The sequence below is a fragment of the Dama dama genome, chromosome 29 (genome assembly GCF_033118175.1).
Source record: "Dama dama isolate Ldn47 chromosome 29, ASM3311817v1, whole genome shotgun sequence".
Classification (NCBI taxonomy): domain Eukaryota; kingdom Metazoa; phylum Chordata; class Mammalia; order Artiodactyla; family Cervidae; genus Dama; species Dama dama.
The window spans coordinates 48,412,961-48,438,974 of NC_083709.1; the positions used below are offsets into that span (position 1 = coordinate 48,412,961).

Consider the following 26,014-nt stretch of genomic DNA (forward strand, 5'->3'; position numbering starts at 1 on the left):
GAGAATACAGGAGAGGAATGAAGGAAGGGGCTAACGCTATAAACATGGATGACCCTACTGGGAGCTCTGCAGTATAATTTACACTTCAGAGTTTGTCCCACTTTGGCACTAAGAAGCACTGGTTGGTCATGCGTTTGTGTGTTGGTGGAGTAGGGGGTATCTGTTAGCTGTAAAATATGCATAAGCGGGGGGTGGGCACAGTAAAACTAGGAGACAGGGCAGTTCAGAGCTAATCCAAGGGATCAGAAGGAATCTGCGCAGAGCAGCAGCAGCCTTTCCCATATAGTAACTCTGATCTGTATCTTCTGGGGCTTCCCAGGTGGTGCTATTGGTAAAGAACCCACCTGCCAATGCAGGAGAAAAAAAGAGACATGGGTTCAATCCCTGGGTTGGGAAGATCCCCTGGAGGAGGACATGGCAACCCATCCCAGTATTCTTGCCTGGAAAATCTCACGGACAGAGGAACCTGGCAGGCTACAGTTCATAGGGTCACACAGAGTCAGATACAACTGAAGCAACTTGACACGCACACATTTGCTGTATCTTTTAAAATTCTCCTTCAGGAGAGGTAATTAAGACATGACCAGTTGTGTTTTTTAAATACATCCACACAGCACTAGAGACTGTAGCATCCTTTAAATAAAGTATTGTGTCTCATTCTTACAAATCCAGTTGGCACTGAATGATTTACCCAGATGCTGGTCCTGCCCTGCCAGATGCCATGGGGTTTTGAAAGTTAGAAAGGCAATCAGCTAACCAGTCCTTGTGGACTTCATAATAGTGCAGACTAAACTCGTAACAAGAAACAAAGCCTTAAACATATATCTGGTTGCAGGGTTGTTGAGAGCAAACGCTGCAGCTCTCCATATACCAGGGAGGCCCTGTGTGGGCTGACCTGGTCAGAGGGGGCTTCATTCAGGAGGGAGCCACAAATTGGGTCTTGGAGAAATTCTACTTGGAGGAGGGAAAGCCATTCCAGGCAAAAGGAATGAACAGCATAATAAATGGGATGTTTGCAGACAGCGAGACAGTGCTCTTGAGAGTAGCAAAGGGTTTTGTCAAGGCCTTGTGGAAATACCTATCTTTGGTATGTGGTGGAATCACATCACAGAAACTCTTCTTGTCTTTGTCTTTTGGGACTGGTGTCCCAAACAAAAGGAGGGGATATTTGTTTCTTGTATGTAAAGAACAGTAAAGGCTCTGTAAAGGGCATTTCCTTGCTGTCCTGGAAGGGCAAGTATTAATCTGGGTTGAACATTTTAAACCCTTTTTATCCCCGAGACAGTATAAAAATCCAAATTGTTTTCAAGATATGAACTTCATGTAACCATTTATTATTTTGAGATCTGAAGATAAACATAATGAGAAATGGTTACATGAGGTTCATGTTGTTGCTTTTCAGTTGCTAAATCACAGCCGAGTCTTTGCGACACTATGGACAGCAGCACGCCAGGCTTCCCTGTCCTTCACTATCTCCCGGAGCTTGCTCAAGCTCACATCCATCGAGTTGGTGATACCATCCAACCAACTCATCCTCTGTCACCCCCTTCTCCTCCTGCCCTCAATCTTTCCCAGCATTAGGGTTTTTTCCAACAAGTTGGCTCTTTCCATCATGTGGCCAAAGTATTGGAGCTTCAGCTTCAGCATCAGTCAGTCTTTCCAATGAATATTCAGGGTTGATTTCCCTTATGATTGACTGGTTTGACCTCCTTGCAGTCCAAGGGACTCTCAAGAGTCTTCTCCAGCACCACAATTCAAAAGCACCAATTCTTCAGGCCCAACTCTCACATCCATACATGACTACTGGAAAAATCATAGCTTTGAATATATGGACCTTGGTTGGCAAAGTGATGTCTCTGCTTTTTAATATGCTGTCCAGGTCTGTCATGGTTTTTCTTCCAAGGAGCAAGCATCTTTTAATTTCGTGACTGCAGTCACCATTCACAGAGATTTTGGAGCCCAAGAAAATAAAATGAGGTTCATGTCATAAGGTCAATTTGGTTTTTATAATCCCTTATTTCTGCAATTCATTTTCTCTTCTCATGACCAGAAAAGTCTCATCTCTTCTAATCAGCATTTTCTTAGAGAATCTTCTGATCAGGATTCTTAGTGGTTCCAAAAGTTTGGTTACCAGACAACAATATCATCATGACCTGGGAACTTCACAGAAATGAACTGCAAACCCACTGAATAATCAGTTCTGCACTGGAGCGTGCAGGTGATTCTGATGCGTGTCCAGGTTTGAGATTCACAGTTAGAGACCATCCCCCATTGAAGAAGTTTCCTCTATCTTTTTTATATTCTTAAGAGTTAAGAAGATACTGCTTTATATAAATAATTGGATTTCTCACTCCAAATATAAAACCATAATATTGATATACGGAAAGGTAGCTCTCCTGGGAGACTCCTTTGTGTGCCTCCTGCCTCACCCAGTTGATAATTCCTGGGTAGAGAATGTTTAAGAACCTTAAATGATCTGGAAGTCCTTTTCTTTGTCTAGTAATCTGGGAGAGAGAGAAGGATACTAAACTTAGTACCATTACTGCATTTCTATGCATATGGCCCTGCTTTGGAAATTTTGCATAAGGTCTTCAAGGACCTTAAGCAAAAAAAAAAAGAAAAAGTCCTTGAGGCTTGTTCAATTTAAGAAGCACTTTGTAGAACCATGTCTAATCCCAGAGAAAACCAAATTAACTCTTACCGCAAAGTTGTATGGAATCACACTCTTGGAAAACATGAATACTTGTTGTAGCTAAGGAAGAATTGCCTGCCTTTAACTCCAGAAGTAACCGTGGCTGTGAAATTCCTTGGAAAGACCTCATCAATACTCATGTCTGTAAAACCCTAGAGTAGTTGGTAATAGAAAGCAGAGAGACATTCATGTCTACTCTTAGTAGAACATGTGGGCCCCAGATCACATTTTAATAATGAAAGATAAATTAAAAGTGATCACCAGAACTCATTCTAAGGCTTGATTTTTTTCCAGTTTTTCTTACGTGGCATGTGTTAGGTTAGTACCAAAATATCAAACATACCTTCCAAAGGCCCTGAGAGGGTTAGGCATTAACTCAGATAATCTTGGGCAGACATTCCAATGTGGCAAAGCTAAGGAGATTATAATTGTCTTGTTCACTACATATGTTAAACGCTGCTTCCCTAAACTTAGGGTCACTGTGCCATTTTCATATTCTTGGACTAAAAGCTGGACATGTGTTTGTCTCTTCATAAAGCTTTTTCAGTTCCAAGAAATACTGTTCTCTAAATAGTAACTTACTGATGTTTTGTATCTGTGTGTATGTTTTTCTTTCTGATCAGAGTCAGTGCACTGGCAACAACCAGCTCTCCATATGGGAAAGCCCATTTGTAGTATTTGTCAGTTTCCATAGTGTAAATGCTGTCGTCATGACCAATTTCAGGCTATCAATATGACATCATTGCAAGTTTGGGAAAAGTAGACACAATTGGCATTCTTAGATTGGTGCAAGCCAGCTCCAGCACATCACTGGTATGTTTGGAAAACTGAGGAAAGAATAAAAAGAAAACAGGAAATAAATTCATAATACTGCTGCTGAGGACAAAAATGATTTTTAATATTGAATTATATTTCCTTACAGTATTTTAGCTGTGTTTTAACATAATTGTTATCACTTTGTATACATAATTTTGTTTTGCCTTTGTATTCATGAATATCATCCTAATGGTTGCATAATATTCCATCAAATTGATGTAGCATCATTTATCAGCTGTAATTAGGGCTTCCCTGGTGGCTTTGAAGGTAAAGAATTAGGGCTTCCCTGGTGGCTTTGAAGGAAAAGAATTAGGGCTTCCCTGGTGGCTTAGAAGGTCTCCTGCAATGCAGGAGACCCAGATTCGATCCCTGAGTTGGGAAATGGCTACCCACCCCAGTATTCTTGCCTGAAGAATTCCATGGACAAAGGAGCTTGTCAGGCTACAGTCCATGGACTTGCAAAGAGTTGGACATGACTGAGTGACTGACACTTTCACTTTCTTAGATTTTAAGTAATTTTTCCTAATTTTTAATATTGCTATAAATAATGCTGTGTATCACTAGAGTGGTGAATATAAAGAATATAAATCTGCCTTCACTTTTCTGGCCATTTCCTTAAGAAATTCTAAGAGCAAATAATTTCAATTATAAGTCTTAAGAAAATATTCCTCCAAATCATGTGGAAAGTTTGTAACAATGTGCACTCCAACCAACAGTGTTTTAGGATGCTTCTCTCACTCTGCTTTCATTACAACTAACTCTTTTGTAAAGGTTTGATAATTTGATAAGTTTTTAAAAAGTTATAGCACAGCATTTATTTCTTTGCAATTGTGCTGAATATTTTTTATGTTTATTCTCATTTTTGTTTCTCCTTTTTAAAAATTTTTGTTCATGTGAACTGGTCCCTTCCCAGGAGATTCTGCTGTCTACCACCTCCCTCACTTATTTGATAATTTCTAGACTGGGAGTGTTTAGAAGCTTTAAATGATCTGGAAGGCCCTTTTCTAATCTACTCATCTGAAAGGAAGAAAGACAGGGACACTAGACTTGTTCCCTCTTTCCCCCACTTACACCTCGGCTTTTTCCTGTTTCTCTACTCCAGGCTCAAGACTCCCTCCACTCCTGCCTTACTATTCGTCACATAATCCAGACACACCACAGGGCAAGCAAATTCTTCCTCCATACATCTGCAGGGCTCACTCCCTCACTTTTCTCAAGGCTTTTTGCCAGTGCCGTCTCCAACAGACTTCCTCTGACCCCCCATCTCAGGTTGCTATCCCTTGTCTCTAACTCATTGTATTTCTTCTCTGTATCACTCTTCTCTGTAGCATTTTTCACTGTCTGCGGTGGTATATATTTTATTTTTTCATCATCTGCTTCCCCTCTAGAGTGTAAGTTCCATTACACAGTATCTCTAGAGCCTAGAGAGTGTCTAATGCTCATTAAATATTTGTTGAATGAGTGAGTATACTCCAGTCCTATATCTAAAGTGAGTGAAAGTGAAAGTGAAGTCGCTCAGTCGTGTCCGACTCTTAGCGACCCCATGGACCACAGCCTACCAGGCTCCTCCATCCATGGGATTTTCCAGGCAAGAGTACTGGAGTGGGGTGCCATTGCCTTCTCTAAAAGGTTAGTTTTATCTTGATAAAGGCAAAATCAATTTATATGTTCTCTTTAAACAGAGAACACATATGTTTAAAGAGGACAGAAGATGATAACTATTTGCAATATCTGTGACAAATATATGTCTTGATTTTTAAAGATATTATGTTTTTAGACAAACAGAGGTTGGTATTTTTATATAACTAAATCTTCCATTGTGATTTTTTTTTCCATTCAGATTACACTTAACAAAATTCTTTTTCATAAATAAATCACATAACTTTGTATCTATACTTTATTCTGATATTTTTATGACTCTTTAATATATAAAGAATTTATTGTGTTATTGTGATAAAATGAAGTCTAATTTTTTTATGTACCTTACTGTTGGGATAGTTTATTGCTTGTAATGACGTTGGTTTTTCTTGTTATCATGTTCCAAAAAATCTATAGGTGTCCAATCTTAATAGACATTCTTAATTATCTCTAAGATATTTTCATCTTATTTTATCTCTGTATTTTAAAAACACTTTACAATATGGACTAAATATACTTGAGTTTGTTTTTGATATCACTACAAGTTCTGATTAGATACAGAGCAAATCAAAGAAAACATAATAGGAAGTTGGGTTCCCAGAAGTGGAAATATCAAGGACTGAAGTAAAATTTGCTTCTAGCCACATTTTTCCTGAAACACCTGCCAGGTGTTATTAGAATTGGAAAGCTGACCCTTGTATTGACTCTCTAAGTCCAGTGCCTAACCTGTAGTTGTTACTTGATAAATATTTGTGCATGAACCTTAGGGCATGATACCCTTTCCAGAAAAGAGTATTCTGAGGAATAGCCTTCCTTTTCCATCTGTCTTCTGTTTTCTCCTTCTCTTAGCTGCGGTCCAGTGCTGAGCTGCATCCCGACCTGCTCACAGACTGCCTCACGGTGCAGCCCCTGCAGCCCTCCACCTCCCCACGAGACGCTGTCGATAGGGCGGTGGGATGCTCCCCAGAGCCCGGGCCTGACCTCTATCCAGGTAATATCAGCAAATTCAGCAAAGGCAGACCCAACCACATCAACCGTCCTTGTCTAAGCCCTTCACTCTGGTTAAAGGGAATGCATATATGAAAATGCTTCTAATATCATCTGTATTTCACTTTATCAGTAAACTGCAATTTATCCCCCTCCTGTCCTTCCCATCTGATTCCTAAGCTGGGTTTGTCAGCAGACTGTTTCTTCTCATAAAAAAAACAAAGTAAAATAATATGTTAGCTCTTTTAGTCCTGGCTTTCTGCCAAAAGTTCAATGTACCCAACCCTCCCAGGTATCTTAAATTTATTAACTTGATTGAGACTCAAAGTCTTTCCCCCTTAAGCAGGTAACAGGCTGCCTGTGGATTTCTTAATGAAGCAGTCATTGTTGTCTTTGCATTGCAAAAGGAAGCCCCATGTCTCTCGGAAAAAAAATCACATCAGTAAATCAATTTGTAAGAATGTCCATTAGTGTTTGTCAACCATTGGGGGAGTAGGGATAGGAGTGCTATTCTGGCACTCCCAGAATAGCTTCCTTCTGCCTAGGTTTGAATAATAGATGACTCTATATTTAGAAAAATTTTATGTATGCAGTGAAAAATGAGAAAGGATTATTATGCAATAAGGACGTTAATTTTTTTTTTTTTTTTTCATTTACTCTGTTAGCCTGGGCTTTTGTGCATTTTCCACTCCCTATAATGGTGATGGACTGGTGCAAACGTGGTTGGTTATAGTCTTCATATATGGAAAGCTCTTACTGTCATGCTATGAATATGAAAGCAAAAGTCCCACAACTCCACATTCCAGACAATGGGAATTTTCTGTTTTCTGTGAATTACAAATTCTACTCCCACCCCATCTGGTTCCAGCACCAGGTTTTGGCAGCAGATTGCTTTTTCTTTTTAAACATACTAATAAGCCATAAAGAATGAAGGATTTACTGATGCATAACAGTGGAACAGGAGAAAGCCATGCTTGTATAACTTTTTAAATTTGACAGTTCTCAACTGATCCAAATGCACAGGAAAGAATATTAAGCAAATGTTTTAAGAGGGCCAGTCATCAAGACATCCTTAATGTTGTCCAAATGTTGGTGGCCCTTTATCAGTTGCTTTGGGTACTTATTCTTGGAGAAAACAAAGCCTTAGCTTTTGAGACCATAAGAGATTAGATGAAAAGTTATTTGAAAGGCTGACCAAGTCTGACAAAAGTTTTGAGTGCAGGTACACACATGAAATATGCCAGTGTACAATGTTATCAACACTCAAATATTTTGTGTTAGATATATACATGAAAAAGCATGACTAGCTTTTGTTTGCACATATGTCTGTTTGATTTGCCAAACATTTGATATATGAACATTTATCCTCACATATTAAATTACAATCAGTTTGAAACAGCCTTTAGGCTATATACCTACTTATTCAGTCCATAAATCCATTATCTTATTAAATACCTGGAACCCAACAATTAAAGAGACAAAATTAAACAGAATCAATTGAAAAATGGCCCAACATCCAATATAAATAGTTTATGATGAGGGGCTAGCCTTGTTGAGTTTAAACCTCCTAGAAATGGGTTCGGGAAGCCATACTATCTTTGTCTATGAAAAACATTAGTACCTTTGCTGTATGTGGAGTGCAGTATATGACTCACTTTCAAAACTCAGGAGTCACAGTTGTCTTGTGTACTTTTGGATGTCTGGTAGTATTGTTAAAGTTTTTTAAAATGGCTTTGTCATTCCAAACAGCATTCCTCTTTTTGTTTGTGATGGTTTTCTGCATTTGATCTTCAAAAAGAGCTCTTAGTTTTGAGCCTCTAACTGTGGCAGGCAAGCTGCCAGAGTGGACAAGGAGCCTAGGTTACCACAGCGTCAACAGAGCATCTTCACAATGACTCAGATTTTCTGTGACTCTGGGAATATTGGAAACAGGCAGAGGGCCATCTTGCTTAACTTTCTTCCTAGAATTTTACTTCTCCAATTAGCTTAAAGCTATGAAAGTTTATCTGCCCTGCTTCTTTCTTTATTCCTGCTTCCCTCGGATTCTGTTTTACTTTCTTTGTTCTTGACTTTAAAAAAAAACAAACTGATTATATTCTGTGTTTTGCTGAGAAGGCAACAAACCCAGAGCAGAACAAGGCAAGTGGAAAAACTAAATCACAAAAATCTGAAGCCTTCCTTTTATAGTTCTAGAAATTTACTTGCCAGGAGTGTATGTTCACACCAGTCTCAAACCTATGCTAAAGATCTATGGAAAGAAGACAAATAGCAAAAAATACCAAAGGAAAAGGAAACTGTTCATCAATTAGTTCAATGTAAAATCTGAAATGTTAAGGTATTTTGATAAAGATTAAGACTTGGTTAAATGGCAAAGGGATTTGGAGTCATTCCGTTAACATTCTATTACACAAAATCAAGAAAACATTTGTTTAAAGATTGTCAAGAATGTATACCTATAAGTGCTAATAAGTTGATTTATCATAAAATATTTTGATGGAAACCTGTTGAGTGTATATGGGCAAGGGATCAAAATAGTTTAGCATGAACATCATGATTTTTTAGAAGCCACAATGTCTGGGGACTTGTGGTTTGAAGAAATCATGGTTTTGAAATGGAAATTTTTAGTGACTAGTAGAGAATGATTTATAAGATTCCAAGACAGGAGTAGTTTGTAGAGTATTAAGGTGAACAGGGAAGATGGCAGTTATGATACATACAAGTCTTGCAAGTTTCCTAACATATTGGCTTCCCTCATTGAAACAAACTTTTCAGTTGATAAGACTAAGTTTGATTGGAAAGGATTGCACAGTAAGACTTTTATTTCTTTGAAAGACAATATTGCCCCAGGTTAAAGCAGCCAAAAAATCACTTGAGGCCACACTGAGAAAGATTTTAAATTGAGTTGTTTACTTGTCTTCTATTCTGAAAATCCCAGGGCTCCCCAGGCCTGCTCCTGGGTTAACATGAGATTAATTTTGTGATCTAAGAGGGAGACCAGGGCAGTGATGAGTAATTCTCAAGGATGGCTCCTTATATTTTCTGTGCTTTTGTTCAGAAGTTCTGTAACCCAGATAGATAAAGCCCCAGGCCAGCCTGTAAATTTAGGTGGTTTATGTGGTAATCTGAGGGAGAAGTATTTTATAGCCAGTAGATCAAGGTGTGAATGCCACATTCAAGTCTAAATGCCTGTGTAGATCTTCTCAGCAGCTCCCTCAGTGAGCTAATAAAGTGGATAAGCCTACAATTAGTGAGTCTACAATATCATGGACAGCCTGGACCACTGCCTGGTCTTGGCGAGAGTCCATTCACGAATAAAACATGCTCTGTGGAAGAAGATCTGTCCTATGAGTGATCATAAAAATTACAGCTCCCTCCAAACTAAAATATACTACAGACTCAATGAAAGATGGTCTTTGCAAATGCCATTAACCATGAAAACATCGTAGAGGCCAGTGTGCTTGAGATATTTGAGTCCCACAGAGAACAGAGACCACCCATTAGGTGAAGAGCTAATGCAACTGAACCAGGAAATGTACAAGAATGAGGGGATTTTATTGATACCACTTCTATTGGATTATTAAATAATTATGTTTTAGAGCCTATAAGTCCTATTGAATTATCCCAATTTTGAATATCCCTATTGAAGTATCCCAATTATCCCAATAACTTTATAGATGTTTTAGGAGAAAAAGCAAATTTTCAGATATCATAGGGGGTTATAGGAGCAAAATACAAGAGTTTCTTAGTGTAGGAATTTTTGAAGTCATAGCAGTTGGTCCTCCATATTTGCAGATGCAGAATTTGAGGATACTGAGGGACTTCAGCATCCAGGGATTTTGGTATTTGTGGGGGTCCTGGAACCAATCCCCAAAGATGCTGAGGATACATTCCCTTTCTTTCTCTCATTACTGGAAAATGAAGGCTTCTCTCTTGCAACATCATCACTTTTTGTAATAACTAGTACCATATTAAATCCATAGAGTATTTAGCATGCTTCATGAAATAGTTAATGTTTCATTTTAATGTAATGTTATGGCATATGTCTTAATGCATTTTCTACATTCTTGAGTTGAGTATATTTGCTATCTTGGGACAGCTTGCAGAGTTGTAAGGGCTAGAAATAGTTTTATATAAATAGGCCTCATATTGTCTAGTCTCAAAAAGTGGTTGTTAGGTCGAGGACTTTATTAGAAGTGTCTAAATTGGTACACAAATTTCCCAATAGGTTAAACTTTATAGGAGAATTGTGAAGATCAAATAACACAATCTATATAAAAGTCCTTAAGAAGGCATATTGCATGATAAAAAAGCAATAGTTATTACTTGCATTATCTCAAAACCACTCCTTTGCTCAGAAGTCACAGGAGTTGAAGAAAGGACAGAACAATTTGGAATTGGTGTTGGACCAACACTAATGGTCCAGTACCAAGAAGGAGGTAGATACTGGGGTTATAGGAAGGATTTAAAGGGAAACATTCAGCAGTAAAGTCGTTGGCAAGTCTCTTTGATGTTACTCTGAACTGCTATCAAAATCTTGCATTGTTTTTGTAACATCTCTTGCGTCTGTGGTTCATCCACAGATTGCATTGACTCCATTGAGGGTACGATCAGCCTCATCCTTCTGTGTTGTAGGCACTGATAGCTTTAATTTACAGCTTTAGTCTCTTGCTCTTGAGCTTTTCCTTTAGTAGGTATCACACCACCTGAAAGACCTATGAAAATAGACTGCTGGGTTCCACCCCGAGCATTTCTGATTTAGTAGGTCTGAGTGAGTCACAAGAACTAGATTTTTTTTCTCCTAATAAGTTCTCAGGTGACACTAGGTGCTATTTGTCCAGGGACCATACTTTGAAAGCCATTGTTCTGTGTCGTAAAGTGTGGGAATTTGACTTCTAGCAAAGCATCATCTGAATTTTGACTGGTGGGAGTTACAATAAGAATTGCCCCTAATTAACTGGATGCGCGGGATCCTTTCACAATGTATACATGTAGCTAATCACCATGATTTACACTTTAAATAAATTACAATTTTACATATCAATTATACCTCAGTGAAGCTGAAATTTAAAAAGAACTAAAAAATGAAGCAAATTTATCATGTGAAAACTGTGATAGAAATCTGTCCACAAAAGGTGATTTTATGATATTGCTGACATGCTGTGTATTTATAATTATAAGTGGAATAATGCTACTCTGGTATTTACAGTTAAATAATTGCAAAGATAATAAAACTGAATCAAATAGTGGGGGAAAATTACCCTATAGTATATATTTCTGTTTTTTATTACGGAGACCCTATAGGTAGATATTAAGTGTGTCCTCCCACACCAGGATTATAATTGTACTGCTCATAATTTGGTTAAGAATGAGATCTTATAACCACCCAACTGAAGAAAATTAAATTCTGATTCCCAGCCTGCACAGGGCGCATTTTTAGGTATACAGCTAAAATTAATGACTGTATGTTTGCAGGCCACCTAATTTGGTGCTTCAGTTTTCCATATCTACTTATTCCCTTGTATTCATGTTGCTTTTCCATGCAAGATGAAGCTGGATTATTCGGTTTCATAATATGTACAGGTTTTTGCTGTAAAAATATTTTTGTGAGTGAACAAAAACAATTCTATACCCTTTAGGGAGGTGGAGAAGGTAGTGAAGCTGGATGATTGTATCAATAGTTGTGTTCTCACTGGGTAAAGCCTAGGATTGTCTTTATACTATTATTTCTCCTATCTCTCATTTTATTGTATTTTGTTGGCATTCACATGGGGTGTGGGAAGGAAAGGTTGGCCCTACTTTGTAGTGTACCCCAACCAAGTCTTAAGAGGCAGATGGATGGCAAGATGGAGAATTCAGGGTAGAATTTTGGAATGAGGAGCTAGTAGCTTTTGTGATTAGGATGCTTTGGGCCAAACTTCAGGGTCCACAGTTTTGCCTTTCTGCTCCAACTGAATTTACCTTCCAAGGAAAGAGAGATGAGGAAGAGGTAGTTGTATCTCTTTCATATGAAGAAAAAGGAAAGTGGACCTTTTCTTTTTTTTTTTTTGAAAGTGGACATTTTCAAGGTGTTTGTAGCCACCGTGAAATTTCTTTCTTTCTTTCTTTTTTAACATTTGTTAGAGCACTGAAAATAAATGTTAAGAAGAGCATAAAACCCCGGAGTGAAGGACATCACTGCATTAGCTCAATATTACTTGTCATGTTGTGCTATTAACAGTAATAAGTGAGCATATTACAGGCAATGTATAAAGAGGATATGTGGAATTGACCCATTCTGGTCCACCAACATCACTGACTCCAAAGACTGCCTTATATAAAGTGTCTTCCTTCATATTGTCAGAGGATTATCTGCCCGTTCAGGTGCCCTGGCCACATCTTGAACCATTAATACTTCTCTAACGGTAGCCGTTGATCCATTAGAAGTTACAGCTGCCTCCTCGGGGCCTTAATCTTCCTGCCTGAGTTTCAAGGCTGCTCTGGACTCACTTTCGTGGCATTATTTCTAGTGTTCTCTGAGTTTTGCTTCTTGGACTCCAATCATGTTCTCTCCCAGTGAACTTAGCTGCTCATATCTGGCTTCTACTCTGACTCTCATCATCTCTGATTTCCGAGTTGAGTCCCTACCTAGCCACATACTAAAAAGTCAGGGATTTATTATCTTTACTGGAACCTTTCCCTGGGGATTTAATAAACGGCCTATTTCCACCTTATAGGAGAGACTACAAAAAGTAAAGTACCCAGTTGACCCTTGAACAACACAGGTTCCATTCACACATGGGTATTTTTGAATAGTAAATACTTCCATACTACACAGCCTGTGGTTGCTTGAGTCCTCAAATGTGAAGAAACTGCAGAGGTGACTATAAGTTATACAATACCTGCTTTGCTCAGGGGTCACTTATATTCATTATTGAAAAGGGAATAAACTCTCATCATTGCACATAAGGGTTTGTTCCTCAGACACATTCACAGGGATGCTTATCAAGTTCTCTGAGAAATGGACTCACTTCATGAAAATGCATTGCATCCAGCTGCACCAGAAGATTTTGCAACTGGTAAAACAATGATCTAGGTTCCATATTTCTGAAGTACTGAGGCAGTTGGGAGTTCTGTCTACACAAGAGGAAGGATGGACAGTATTTAGTGTCTCTTTTCTTAAGTTACATTATTGGTCACATCTGTACAAGCCCCCTGATCACTGTGTAGCCAATCTATGCTCAAATAGAACATTTGTAAGTGGAAATGTTACTTCTTCCTCTAACTCAAAATAATTTCCCTTTTACCGAGATCAGTTACTGATCTGACATACATTAAATGGCATACAGAATGCCTAAAATATTCCTAACACACAGTAAATGTTCAGCATCTGTAGTTATTATTGTTACTTTTATCCAAATACTAGAAAAATATATCTCTGTAAAGCAGATAGAAAACAGGTGCCAACAATTACCCACCACTCACATTGTTTAAGGAATGGGGAAAATATGGAAGCCTGAACAAATTGGAAATTTAATAAGCATCATTCAGTAGAATAAAAGAAAAACAAAATATAATCCTTTATATTTTATATTTCAGTAGTTTGCCCAGTAGTTCATATAGTGTTTTTAGTTAAGAAAATCTACTGTAGTTCTTTTTTTTTTTTTTTTTTTTTTTTTTTTGGTTTCCAATGTTTTATTTTTTTTTTTTTTTTTTTTCTATTTTCTTTTTTTTTTTTATTTATTTATTTATTTTTTTTAATTATTATTATTATTTTTTTTTCCAGTGGGTTTTGTCATACATTGATATGAATCAGCCATAGATTTACATGTATTCCCAATCCCGATCCCCCCTCCCACCTCCCTCTCCACCCGATTCCTCTGGGTCTTCCCCGTGCACCAGGCCGGAGCACTTGTCTCGTGCATCCCACCTGGGCTGGTGATCTGTTTCACCATAGATAGTATACATGCTGTTCTTTTGAAATATCCCACCCTCACATTCTCCCACAAAGTTCAAAAGTCTGTTCTGTATTTCTGTGTCTCTTTTTCTGTTCTGCATATAGGGTTATCGTTATCACCTTTCTAAATTCCATATACATGTGTCAGTATGCTGTAATGTTCTTTATCTTTCTGGCTTACTTCACTCTGTATAAGGGGCTCCAGCTTCATCCATCTCATTAGGACTGGTTCAAATGAATTCTTTTTAATGGCTGAGTAATATTCCATGGTGTATATGTACCACAGCTTCCTTATCCATTCATCTGCTGATGGGCATCTAGGTTGCTTCCACGTCCTGGCTATTATAAACAGTGCTGCGATGAACATTGGGGTGCACGTGTCTCTTTCAGATCTGGTTTCCTCAGTGTGTATGCCCAGAAGTGGGATTGCTGGGTCATATGGCAGTTCTATGTCCAGTTTTTTAAGAAATCTCCACACTGTTTTCCATAGCGGCTGTACTAGTTTGCATTCCCACCAACAGTGTAAGAGGGTTCCCTTTTCTCCACACCCTCTCCAGCATTTATTGCTTGTAGACTTTTGGATAGCAGCCATCCTGACTGGCATGTAATGGTACCTCATTGTGGTTTTGATTTGCATTTCTCTAATAATGAGTGATGTTGAGCATCTTTTCATGTGTTTGTTAGCCATCTGTATGTCTTCTTTGGAGAAATGTCTGTTTAGTTCTTTGGCCCATTTTTTGATTGGGTCATTTATTTTTCTGGAATTGAGCTGCAGGAGTTGCTTGTATATTTTTGAGATTAATCCTTTGTCTGTTTCTTCATTTGCTATTATTTTCTCCCAATCTGAGGGCTGTCTTTTCACCTTACTTATAGTTTCCTTTGTAGTGCAAAAGCTTTTAAGTTTCATTAGGTCCCATTTGTTTAGTTTTGCTTTTATTTCCAATATTCTGGGAGGTGGGTCATAGAGGATCTTGCTTTGATTTATGTCGGAGAGTGTTTTGCCTATGTTCTCCTCTAGGAGTTTTATAGTTTCTGGTCTTACATTTAGATCTTTAATCCATTTTGAGTTTATTTTTGTGTATGGTGTTAGAAAGTGTTCTAGTTTCATTCTTTTACAAGTGGTTGACCAGTTTTCCCAGCACCACTTGTTAAAGAGGTTGTCTTTTTTCCATTGTATATCCTTGCCTCCTTTGTCAAAGATAAGGTGTCCATAGGTTCGTGGATTTATCTCTGGGCTTTCTATTCTGTTCCATTGATCTATATTTCTGTCTTTGTGCCAGTACCATACTGTCTTGATGACTGTGGCTTTGTAGTAGAGTCTGAAGTCAGGCAGGTTGATTCCTCCAGTTCCATTCTTCTTTCTCAAGATTACTTTGGCTATTCGAGGTTTTTTGTATTTCCATACAAATTGTGAAATTCTTTGGTCTAGTTCTGTGAAAAATACCGTTGGTAGCTTGATAGGGATTGCATTGAATCTATAGACTGCTTTGGGTAGAATAGCCATTTTGACAATATTAATTCTTCCAATCCATGAACACGGTATGTTTCTCCATCTGTTTGTGTCCTCTTTGATTTCTTTCATCAGTGTTTTATAGTTTTCTATGTATAGGTCCTTTGTTTCTTTAGGTAGATATACTCCTAAGTATTTTATTCTTTTTGTTGCAATGGTGAATGGTATTGTTTCCTTAATTTCTCTGTCTGTTTTTTCATTGTTAGTATATAGGAATGCAAGGGATTTCTGTGTGTTAATTTTATATCCTGCAACTTTACTATATTCATTGATTAGCTCTAGTAATTTTCTGGTAGAATCTTTAGGGTTTTCTATGTAGAGGATCATGTCATCTGCAAACAGTGAGAGTTTTACTTCTTCTTTTCCTATCTGGATTCCTTTTACTTCTTTTTCTGCTCTGATTGCTGTGGCCAGCACTTCCAACACTATGTTGAATAGTAGTGGTGAGAGTGGGCACCCTTGTCTTGTTCCTGATTTCAGGGGAAATGCCTTCAATTTTTCACCATTGAGGGTGATGCTTGCTGTGGGTTTGTCATATATAGCTTTTATTATGTTGAGGTATGTTCCTTCTATTCCTGCTTTTTGGAGAGTTTTAATCATAAATGAGTGTTGAATTTTGTCAAAGGCTTTCTCTGCATCTATTGAGATAATCATATGGTTTTTATCTTTCAATTTGTTAATGTGGTGTATTACATTGATTGATTTGCGGATATTAAAGAATCCTTGCATTCCTGGGATAAAGCCCACTTGGTCATGGTGTATGATTTTTTTAATATGTTGTTGGATTCTGTTTGCTAGAATTTTGTTAAGGATTTTTGCATCTATGTTCATCAGTGATATTGGCCTGTAGTTTTCTTTTTTTGTGGCATCTTTGTCTGGTTTTGGAATTAGGGTGATGGTGGCCTCAGTTCTATAGAGAAAAAACAAACTGGAATCAGAAACCCACAGATTCACTTAGGTGGCAATGCCCCCAGAATCACAAAGCCAAAATTATGTATTGATGAGTACCAGTATTTGTGTATTCACAAATGGCACAGTTTTTTGTTTGTTTTGTTGTTTATAGACAGTATGCTATGACAGAAAGAATGTGGGGCTACTGAGCCCCCATTCTACTTCTCCACTCACTGAGTGTTTGCTTTGTAAAGGTTACCTTTCCTCTTTGTAAAATGGTGATAAAGTTACTGATTTCATAGGACTGTTGTGAGAATCAAGTGAGTTCACATATAACAATTCAGTATACTCCCTGCATCTGGTAAACAGATACTCAACTGATGCTTTCTTCTTTTCCTTCCTCTTTGCTTAGAAGCTTAGAGAATTACTCACAAACCAAGCCTATGTCTGTGACAGGGATTAGGAGCTCTTCTATCCATTCCTCTTAGTACTGGGTGCCACTACTTGGAGTTTAGAAATTGTTGTCCTGAGATAAAGTATTTCTTCCAAGAAGAATTCAAGTCAAGTTGAGGACTCATAAAATTCCATATTCTAATACCCAGCTTCAGATCTATACATTAGATATTTTTTTTTCAGTTGTCATGAAGTTTAGAAGTAGACTTAGACTGGTCATACAGAGTATTGATAAATATGCTTGGTTGATAAATGAACTTAATCAGCATTGAATCTGTGAGGGTGAAGTAGGTGGAGGAAACAAATAGGATTGATGGCTTTGACCAGCACAATTTTATACAATCATCGTGTTGGCCTTGCTGAGGTATAACCTTGGTCCCTTCTGATATCATTTTGTAAATAGACTCTCCCAGGATGTGTCATTTTTCTCAAAATACACTACAGGTTGTCTAGAAAACTATTTTTGACTATTAGCTTATCTCAAATTTCATTTCCATACTTCAAAAACAGTCCCCTAGACTTTTCATGAGGGTTCTTGGTCATTAAAATGCAACAGCTAATATATTACACTGGGGTCAACTCTGGCCTGCCTGCCTTCTGTTTTTGCATGATCTGAGAGCTCAGGAGGGTTTTCAGATTTTTATATGTAAAATGTAGAAAAGACTTTTAGCCTTTAGGTGAGAACAGTTGCTCAAAGAATTGAGGACATTGCCTCTTGGCTGCAAAGCCTAAAATGTTTACTCTGTGGTCCTTTATGGCAAAGATTTGCCAACTTCTGCTTTATATTTACTTCTGGGACATTCATCAGTCATTGAGAGAGATCAAGGAAGCCTGTGACTTCCATGTATTTCATCATGTTTTGTTTTAAAAGCCTTCCAGTACATGTAGATTTTATTGATCCCTTTAATATTGTATATTTAGCAAATATTTTAGTAGTTTTCTAGATAATGAGTTTGAAGAGATTTTTATATAGCCCAGTGCTTAAAACAGGTCACAGCAGAGCTGTTTAGTTGAAGGGATCCAGACTACTTGTACTGCCCTTTGCCTAGCACCCCTAGTCCTCCCTTGGGCATCCTGTGGAATCCCAGATACAGTGGTATTCAAATGAAAGTATTACCAGTTAAGTCTTCATGTTGCAAGCAAACACCTGCAGATTAAGCATGGGCTATGTTGGGAAGGTGGCCCAACATGTTGATAAGCCCTCTCTAATGTGGCTCCCTCTAAGGAAGAAGCTGCAAAGATGGGCAAGATTTGGTTCTTGTTCTCATGAGCCCAAGAATGACAGAGCCATGCAGTGGAGTAGTCACAGTTTAATTCTACCCAAGTCTGTTTTTCCTAAAAAGAGAAGAGTCTCAGCCCCTTGAATACTCAAGATTAAGTTTCCTGAAATCCAGGTCTCTTGTCGATATATAAGGTAATGTCCATAAGAAAGGCAAAAAGTGGAAATACTGAACTTTAGAAACCCATATAGTCACCTGCCAACAGGAAAGATACTTTCATCCTCAAAAATACACCTTCTATCAGCAACAGAGATGCTTGAAATTCATATAACTGAAGATTGAACCCTCCATTCCACAAGTAGATAAAAGCCTTTGAATTCCTTGAGAGAGGTTGTATGTGGGCATAAATTTAGGATAACATATAAATGACTTATCAGAGTCTTATCTTGAAAGTAAAGTAGGAGGAATCTGAAGGAAAAATGGGAACAGTGTTCAGTTCACGGACAGAGTGTGAAAAAAGAGAGAAGGGGATTTTCTGGAGTCACAACCAAACCAATTCCTCATCTATGGAGATTTTCCCAGGGCTAGGGTTAATTGCAGGCTTTGGTTCCCCACTGTAGCACAGTTCCCCCAAAGGGCTATTGTAAAAAGGAGAGGTTTCCTGGGAGAGTTCAGAGTTGGTGAATCAGCTCTTGAGTTGGCTAGAATACTGCATTAAAAATTAGATTGGCTATCTGTGCTAAAAATCTGTTTCCAGAAAGCATTCTCTGTGAAATGTTTTCAGAGGAAAGTCGAGTGAGTGGAGTTGTCTTGGTAGTATCTGAAAGGGAGGAAATATCCTTTATGGTCAGCATGGTACAGGGAGGATATAGCTGAGGAATGAATAATGAAGAGTTGGAGAAGCCAGGTTTGTTTGTTTTTTTTAACTAAAACTTTAGCTTTTGTGACAAGTCAGATTTTATTTCCAAAAAGAAAAAGAAACGAGGAACATTCCTGTAAGAACTTCCAGGAATGGTCATCCATTCCTGTTCCATCTTTCTTCTTTCTGCTTGCTGAATCTGCTCAGGATGGGCTAACATAATACTCAGCGGCAGTACTGGATTTTTCATGGCTTAGTCTGAGTTGTTTGCTTGTTCAAGTTATTTTACTGACTTTCTGTGTAACTAACTCTCTGCAAGTAAATAAGTATGTAAGTTGGGAGGTGAAGGAAAGAAAGCTAAGGTATGAGATTGGAGGTTTTAGCTATGTCATAAATTGTCTCGAAAGACCGAAGAGGGCTGCATGAAATGTGGGTCCCAAAGCATTTGAGAGAGCTGCCAGATGTTGTGTTCGACTTGTAACCAACAGTCTTTGTTCTGAAATGCAGTTGTTTCAGATGCTTTCCCTAACATGAAGTTAATTACACCTGGTATTTCAGAAGGCTTGATGGTAACCTTTGGCATTTACATGGATGACATCAGTTGTTATCTTCTAGTTGTATCCTGTGTATTCCAGAAAGGCATGTAAGCATGGATCTTCTTCCAAACAAATAACGTCTTTCCTGGCTATAAATCCAGCTGCATGATGTGGAATTGTAATTGGGCAGCCTTCATAGATGTTTGGAGCTCATGTGGGAATATCTATTTGTAAGAGAACCTGAATATTCATGTAACTGTCCAGACATCAATAAATTCTCATTTTACCTTATTTATTTCTGTTCCCCAGTGAACAGCAGTGCTCTTCAGCTCAAAGTTAATAGGCATGTTCTTCAGAGATGTACCCTCTCTTACCTTAATAGAACATCTCCCTAACACATTTGTTTATCGGTTGCCAGGTAGCTCTCCCATCAGGTGACATGAGTGTGCTGGCTTTGTCTTAGTGCTCCGGTGACAGTTACCACTGTTTGCCATCAATTAGCTTGGGGTAGCATGTCAAGGATGTACGGGTGGTGTCATTTTAGTCTGACAGCCACCCGATCTGGTTGAAAAGGGATTGTTTCATTATCCCCTTATCAGGGCTGCTGGATGATGATACTCTACACTGCAAAGCAGGAGGGGAAGAAAGACAGGCAGAAAGAATAGATTTTTAGGGATTGGCAATATTAAAATTATTCATGCCTCAAGGAGAAGGGAAAGATTAGAGAGCTGACTGGGCAAACCCTTAAGAAGCTTCTTTTTCCTAATACAGATGGAATATGGAATGATGCCCTTCCTGATGGAGAGAGAGAAGAAGCAGGGAGGGGTGGGGGGTGGTGCTGTGCCCAGACATTAGGAGGAAAGGAAAAGAGGAACTAGCCCCTTCTACTCATAGGCAACCAGGCAGGGATTAGCTGCCGCCCCTCTCCCATTCTCTAATTAACCTCAGCAGCAAATGCAGCCTTCCAAGTGACCCTACCAGGGCCTGTGCCTTGCTAGAAAACTCTAACTTGTGGATTTCGGTCATGAAAGCATTTTCCACCGAACAACACTGCAACTAAATTGTTTCATGGAGAAATGCAAAGAATTGCAGAAGATATTGGGCCCCAGATTTTCATTACTGAGGACCAAAACCAGTCACCCCCTCCCCCCGCCTGTTTTTGTCATTTTATTCAGAATGACTGAGGGTAAGTTTTTTTCTGTTTTTTTTTTTTTTAATTCTGAAAATTAACCATGGCTGGATCTTTATGCTCTTGGAGAAACAAACACAAAGAAGTGCTGAAAATGTAAAAATACTTCAAGATAAACTAAGCTTCAAGGGGGACAATTGTGTTGACATTTTAGTAACAGCCCATTTTCACTTCTTAACGAAGTGCAGTCATGCATGAAAATAACTTGTTATCTTTTAAACTGAAACACATTATGGGTTGTAACTCAAAGGTGTGTATTACTCATGAAAAATAAAGTGCAACATTTTAACCCTATGAGGATTCTTTCACAGGCCCTGAACCTTTATAGTAACTTGCATTAGAAAAGGGGAACAAAAATACTTATTATTAGAGAGTATGATGTATATACTCTCCTGCATTTTATTTTTATTTTTATTTTTTTTTTACTTTTATTTTTTTTTTTCCCAGTGGGTTTTGTCATACATTGATATGAATCAACCATGGATTTACATGTATTCCCAATCCCGATCCCCCCTCCCACCTCCCTCTCCACCCGATTCCCCTGGGTCCTCCCAGTGCACCAGGCCGGAGCACTTGTCTCGTGCATCCCACCTGGGCTGGTGATCTGTTTCACCATAGATAGCATACATGCTGTTCTTTTGAAATATCCCACCCTCACATTCTCCCACAAAGTTCAAAAGTCTGTTCTGTATTTCTGTGTCTCTTTTTCTGTTTTGCATATAGGGTTATCGTTATCACCTTTCTAAATTCCATATACATGTGTCAGTATGCTGTAATGTTCTTTATCTTTCTGGCTTACTTCACTCTGTATAATGGGCTCCAGCTTCATCCATCTCATTAGGACTGGTTCAAATGAATTCTTTTTATTTTTATTTATTTATTTATTTATTTTTTTATTATTATTTATTTTTTTTTCCAGTGGGTTTTGTCATACATTGATATGAATCAGCCATGGATTTACATGTATTCCCAATCCCAATCCCCCCTCCCACCTCCCTCTCCACCCGATTCCTCTGGGTCTTCCCAGTGCACCAGGCCGGAGCACTTGTCTCGTGCATCCCACCTGGGCTGGTGATCTGTTTCACCATAGATAGTATACATGCTGTTCTTTTGAAATATCCCACCCTCACATTCTCCCACAAAGTTCAAAAGTCTGTTCTGTATTTCTGTGTCTCTTTTTCTGTTCTGCATATAGGGTTATCGTTATCACCTTTCTAAATTCCATATACATGTGTCAGTATGCTGTAATGTTCTTTATCTTTCTGGCTTACTTCACTCTGTATAAGGGGCTCCAGCTTCATCCATCTCATTAGGACTGGTTCAACTGAATTCTTTTTAATGGCTGAGTAATATTCCATGGTGTATATGTACCACAGCTTCCTTATCCATTCATCTGCTGATGGGCATCTAGGTTGCTTCCATGTCCTGGCTATTATAAACAGTGCTGCGATGAACATTGGGGTGCACGTGTCTCTTTCAGATCTGGTTTCCTCAGTGTGTATGCCCAGAAGTGGGATTGCTGGGTCATATGGCAGTTCTATTTCCAGTTTTTTAAGAAATCTCCACACTGTTTTCCATAGCAGCTGTACTAGTTTGCATTCCCACCAACAGTGTAAGAGGGTTCCCTTTTCTCCACACCCTCTCCAGCATTTATTGCTTGTAGACTTTTGGATAGCAGCCATCCTGACTGGCGTGTAATGGTACCTCATTGTGGTTTTGATTTGCATTTCTCTAATAATGAGTGATGTTGAGCATCTTTTCATGTGTTTGTTAGCCATCTGTATGTCTTCTTTGGAGAAATGTCTGTTTAGTTCTTTGGCCCATTATTTGATTGGGTCATTTATTTTTCTGGAATTGAGCTTCAGGAGTTGCTTGTATATTTTTGAGATTAATCCTTTGTCTGTTTCTTCATTTGCTATTATTTTCTCCCAATCTGAGGGCTGTCTTTTCACCTTACTTATAGTTTCCTTTGTAGTGCAAAAGCTTTTAAGTTTCATTAGGTCCCATTTGTTTAGTTTTGCTTTTATTTCCAATATTCTGGGAGGTGGGTCATAGAGGATCTTGCTTTGATTTATGTCGGAGAGTGTTTTGCCTATGTTCTCCTCTAGGAGTTTTATAGTTTCTGGTCTTACATTTAGATCTTTAATCCATTTTGAGTTTATTTTTGTGTATGGTGTTAGAAAGTGTTCTAGTTTCATTCTTTTACAAGTGGTTGACCAGTTTTCCCAGCACCACTTGTTAAAGAGGTTGTCTTTTTTCCATTGTATATCCTTGCCTCCTTTGTCAAAGATAAGGTGTCCATAGGTTCGTGGATTTATCTCTGGGCTTTCTATTCTGTTCCATTGATCTATATTTCTGTCTTTGTGCCAGTACCATACTGTCTTGATGACTGTGGCTTTGTAGTAGAGTCTGAAGTCAGGCAGGTTGATTCCTCCAGCTCCATTCTTCTTTCTCAAGATTACTTTGGCTATTCGAGGTTTTTTGTATTTCCATACAAATTGTGAAATTCTTTGGTCTAGTTCTGTGAAAAATACCGTTGGTAGCTTGATAGGGATTGCATTGAATCTATAGACTGCTTTGGGTAGAATAGCCATTTTGACAATATTAATTCTTCCAATCCATGAACACGGTATGTTTCTCCATCTGTTTGTGTCCTCTTTGATTTCTTTCATCAGTGTTTTATAGTTTTCTATGTATAGGTCCTTTGTTTCTTTAGGTAGATATACTCCTAAGTATTTTATTCTTTTTGTTGCAATGGTGAATGGTATTGTTTCCTTAATTTCTCTGTCTGTTTTTTCATTGTTAGTATATAGGAATGCAAGGGATTTCTGTGTGTTAATTTTATATCCTGCAACTTTACTATATTCATTGATTAGCTCTAGTAATTTTCTGGTAGAGTCTTTAGGGTTTTCTATGTAGAGGATCATGTCATCTGCAAACAGTGACTCTCCTGCATTTTAAAATGACTCTGGTTCACAGTTTGTATTTGTATGCATCTTTAGGTAAGAGGCCATTCTTCATTGGAGATTTACCATTTTAGAGCAACATATGCCTTTGTCTTCCCCATCCTATTAATTATAAGATTAATTACAGCAATATAAATAGCCAAGGAATAGAATCAATGATTTGTTGAGCACTTAACCATGGTCCACACACTGTGCTAAGTGTTTTCTATGTATTATATAATTATCATCATCCTGCGAGGTATTATCCTTACTCAAGATGAAGAAACAGAGCTTAGGCTAAGTGACTTGCCCAAGACACCTTGCTAGTAATTGGTAAAGCTCAGATCGAAACCCAGGCCCACCTGACCCACAGTGTATACTCTTTATTCCTTTAATAACCACCCTGACACTCTCTCCCAAGTGCCTAATTTCTGGTGAGCCCGAAGGAGCTAAAATTTTCACTGCAGTTCAGCTGTTTCCCAAATCGTTCCCAGGTTCAAATGTCTCCTGCAGGGAACCTTGGAGAGAAAAGAGAGAGACAAGACTGAGCTTTCCATTTGAATGGGGCCTCTAATTCTTTTTAATATCTCTGTGAAAGCCAGCTTACCCACTGTACCCAGACCCTGGAAATAAAGCCCTAAAGATGAGAGGTAAGTCCATACCTCTCCCCATGTACCAGTCACCAAGCATTAAATGTCATTGCTCAGTGTCCCAGCCTTACTTTGACACTGATTATAAGAGAATTCACAGTTTGTGGATAGGTTCTCCCTTTCCTATGAGAGTAGGCCCTCTATGAAGTGCAGCACCATGGCCTTTCAAGTAATCATAAATGACTCCAAAAGCAGATTTACTATAACTTCCCAGTGGCCACAGATCTGCCCAGCAAATCTCTTCTTCGTGTATCATTGATGGAGACAGTGGCCTTACAGCCCACAACATAATACAACATGCTCGCTTTGGTAACAGGTGCATACATCTGATTGTTCATGAACAACCCCTCCCTGCCTTCTTTCTTTCCCCATCAGTGGCTCAATATGCTCCTGACAAGCATCTGAAATCTTTATTTCAGAAAAAGCACATCTCCTACTAGCTGTTTGTTTTCCAAACCAAATACTGCAGTTAATTTCTTGCCTGAGTTAATTTTCAGAGCTAGAAATTTTCTTTCAGCCACGTTGAGGCCTCTTTAAGTGCTTTTAGGGTAGGTAGAAACAAAAGTGGGAATATCCTTTTTACCCGTAATCAACATTTTGGTGGTTAAACTATGCACATGCATTGTGTGTGGTGGGGAAAGAGTTTCTAGCGATCTCACACAGCCTTTACAAATGGAGTGTGCACAAGTTCTGATACAGTATCAACACTCTTATGCCTTTCTTTAGGGTCTTTTTTTGCATTCATCCTGCATTTGAGAGGCAATATAGTGTGATGGTTACAGGCTTGTGCTCTGAAATCAGGTTTCCCAGGTTTAAATTCCAGGTCCACTACTTATGAGCCACATGACCTGTGCCAGGTAACCTAATCAGGAGAAACTAGAGAGGAGTTTGCAAAGTACTAAATCGATGTTAAGTGTTGAAACTGGGGTGTGAGGCAGACAAGAAGATGAAATAACAGCAGAGCTATGGTCCAACACCGACGGCTCGAACGCAGTCTGACAGCAGTCTGCAGTGCAGCTCAAAGGCTGCTGACCAGCGGCCTCAGCATCGCCCGGGACTCTGGGAGCTGAATAGAAATTCAGAATCTCAGCATTCACTGCCTCCAAGACCTAGTGAATCCAAATCAATATTTTGCCCTGGTCGTTGGTTTGCAAATGAAAGCTTGAAAAGCAAGATTCTAGTTGCCCATATAGTTTTGAACAGGAATATGCCCTCCAGTTGACTATTTTTAACACCTAAGCCTGACAAGGGAGATCTTCTTCCCTGCCTTCTAAAATGATGAAAACCGAGTCACCAAACGATGTCTATGGAAGTGTCCCTGGCTCTGGGGATGGGCCCGAGACAAGTAGATTTCATTTCAGAATGCTGTGAACGCCTTGCCTCCCTCCAGTCCCACAGTGAATATGTGACAACTGAAGTATTCCCAGGGGTATCCTGTCCATACCCACTAGACATAAAGATTAATTGTTTTCATTTGGGTACAGAGAGAGAGAGCTGCCTATTAATCCAAACTAGACTGAGCCTGTTAAAGACTCAAGCCTAGAATGCCATGGTCCCAGTAGCTGGTGAGATGACATCTGGGGACCACATAGATCAACAAATGCTGCTTTGTCAAAATTAAAAAGCCCGACTGAGTCACCTCCACCTACCTCTATAAGGAAATGGGATGAGGGACTTTGGTGAGCTAAGCCCCAG

At 38.7% G+C, this 26,014-nt stretch overlaps 1 protein-coding gene across 10 annotated transcripts in view; it reads left to right on the forward strand.

Annotated features, from left to right (window-relative positions):
• GLIS3 (GLIS family zinc finger 3) overlaps nucleotides 1-26,014 on the forward strand; it is a 674,957-nt gene that overhangs the window by 584,650 nt on the left and 64,293 nt on the right. For all 10 annotated transcript variants that reach the window (XM_061132893.1, XM_061132892.1, XM_061132901.1 and 7 more), the window contains one exon: nucleotides 5,996-6,137. In XM_061132893.1, the coding sequence (XP_060988876.1) occupies nucleotides 5,996-6,137 (142 nt within the window). The remainder of the gene's footprint in view (nucleotides 1-5,995; nucleotides 6,138-26,014) is intronic.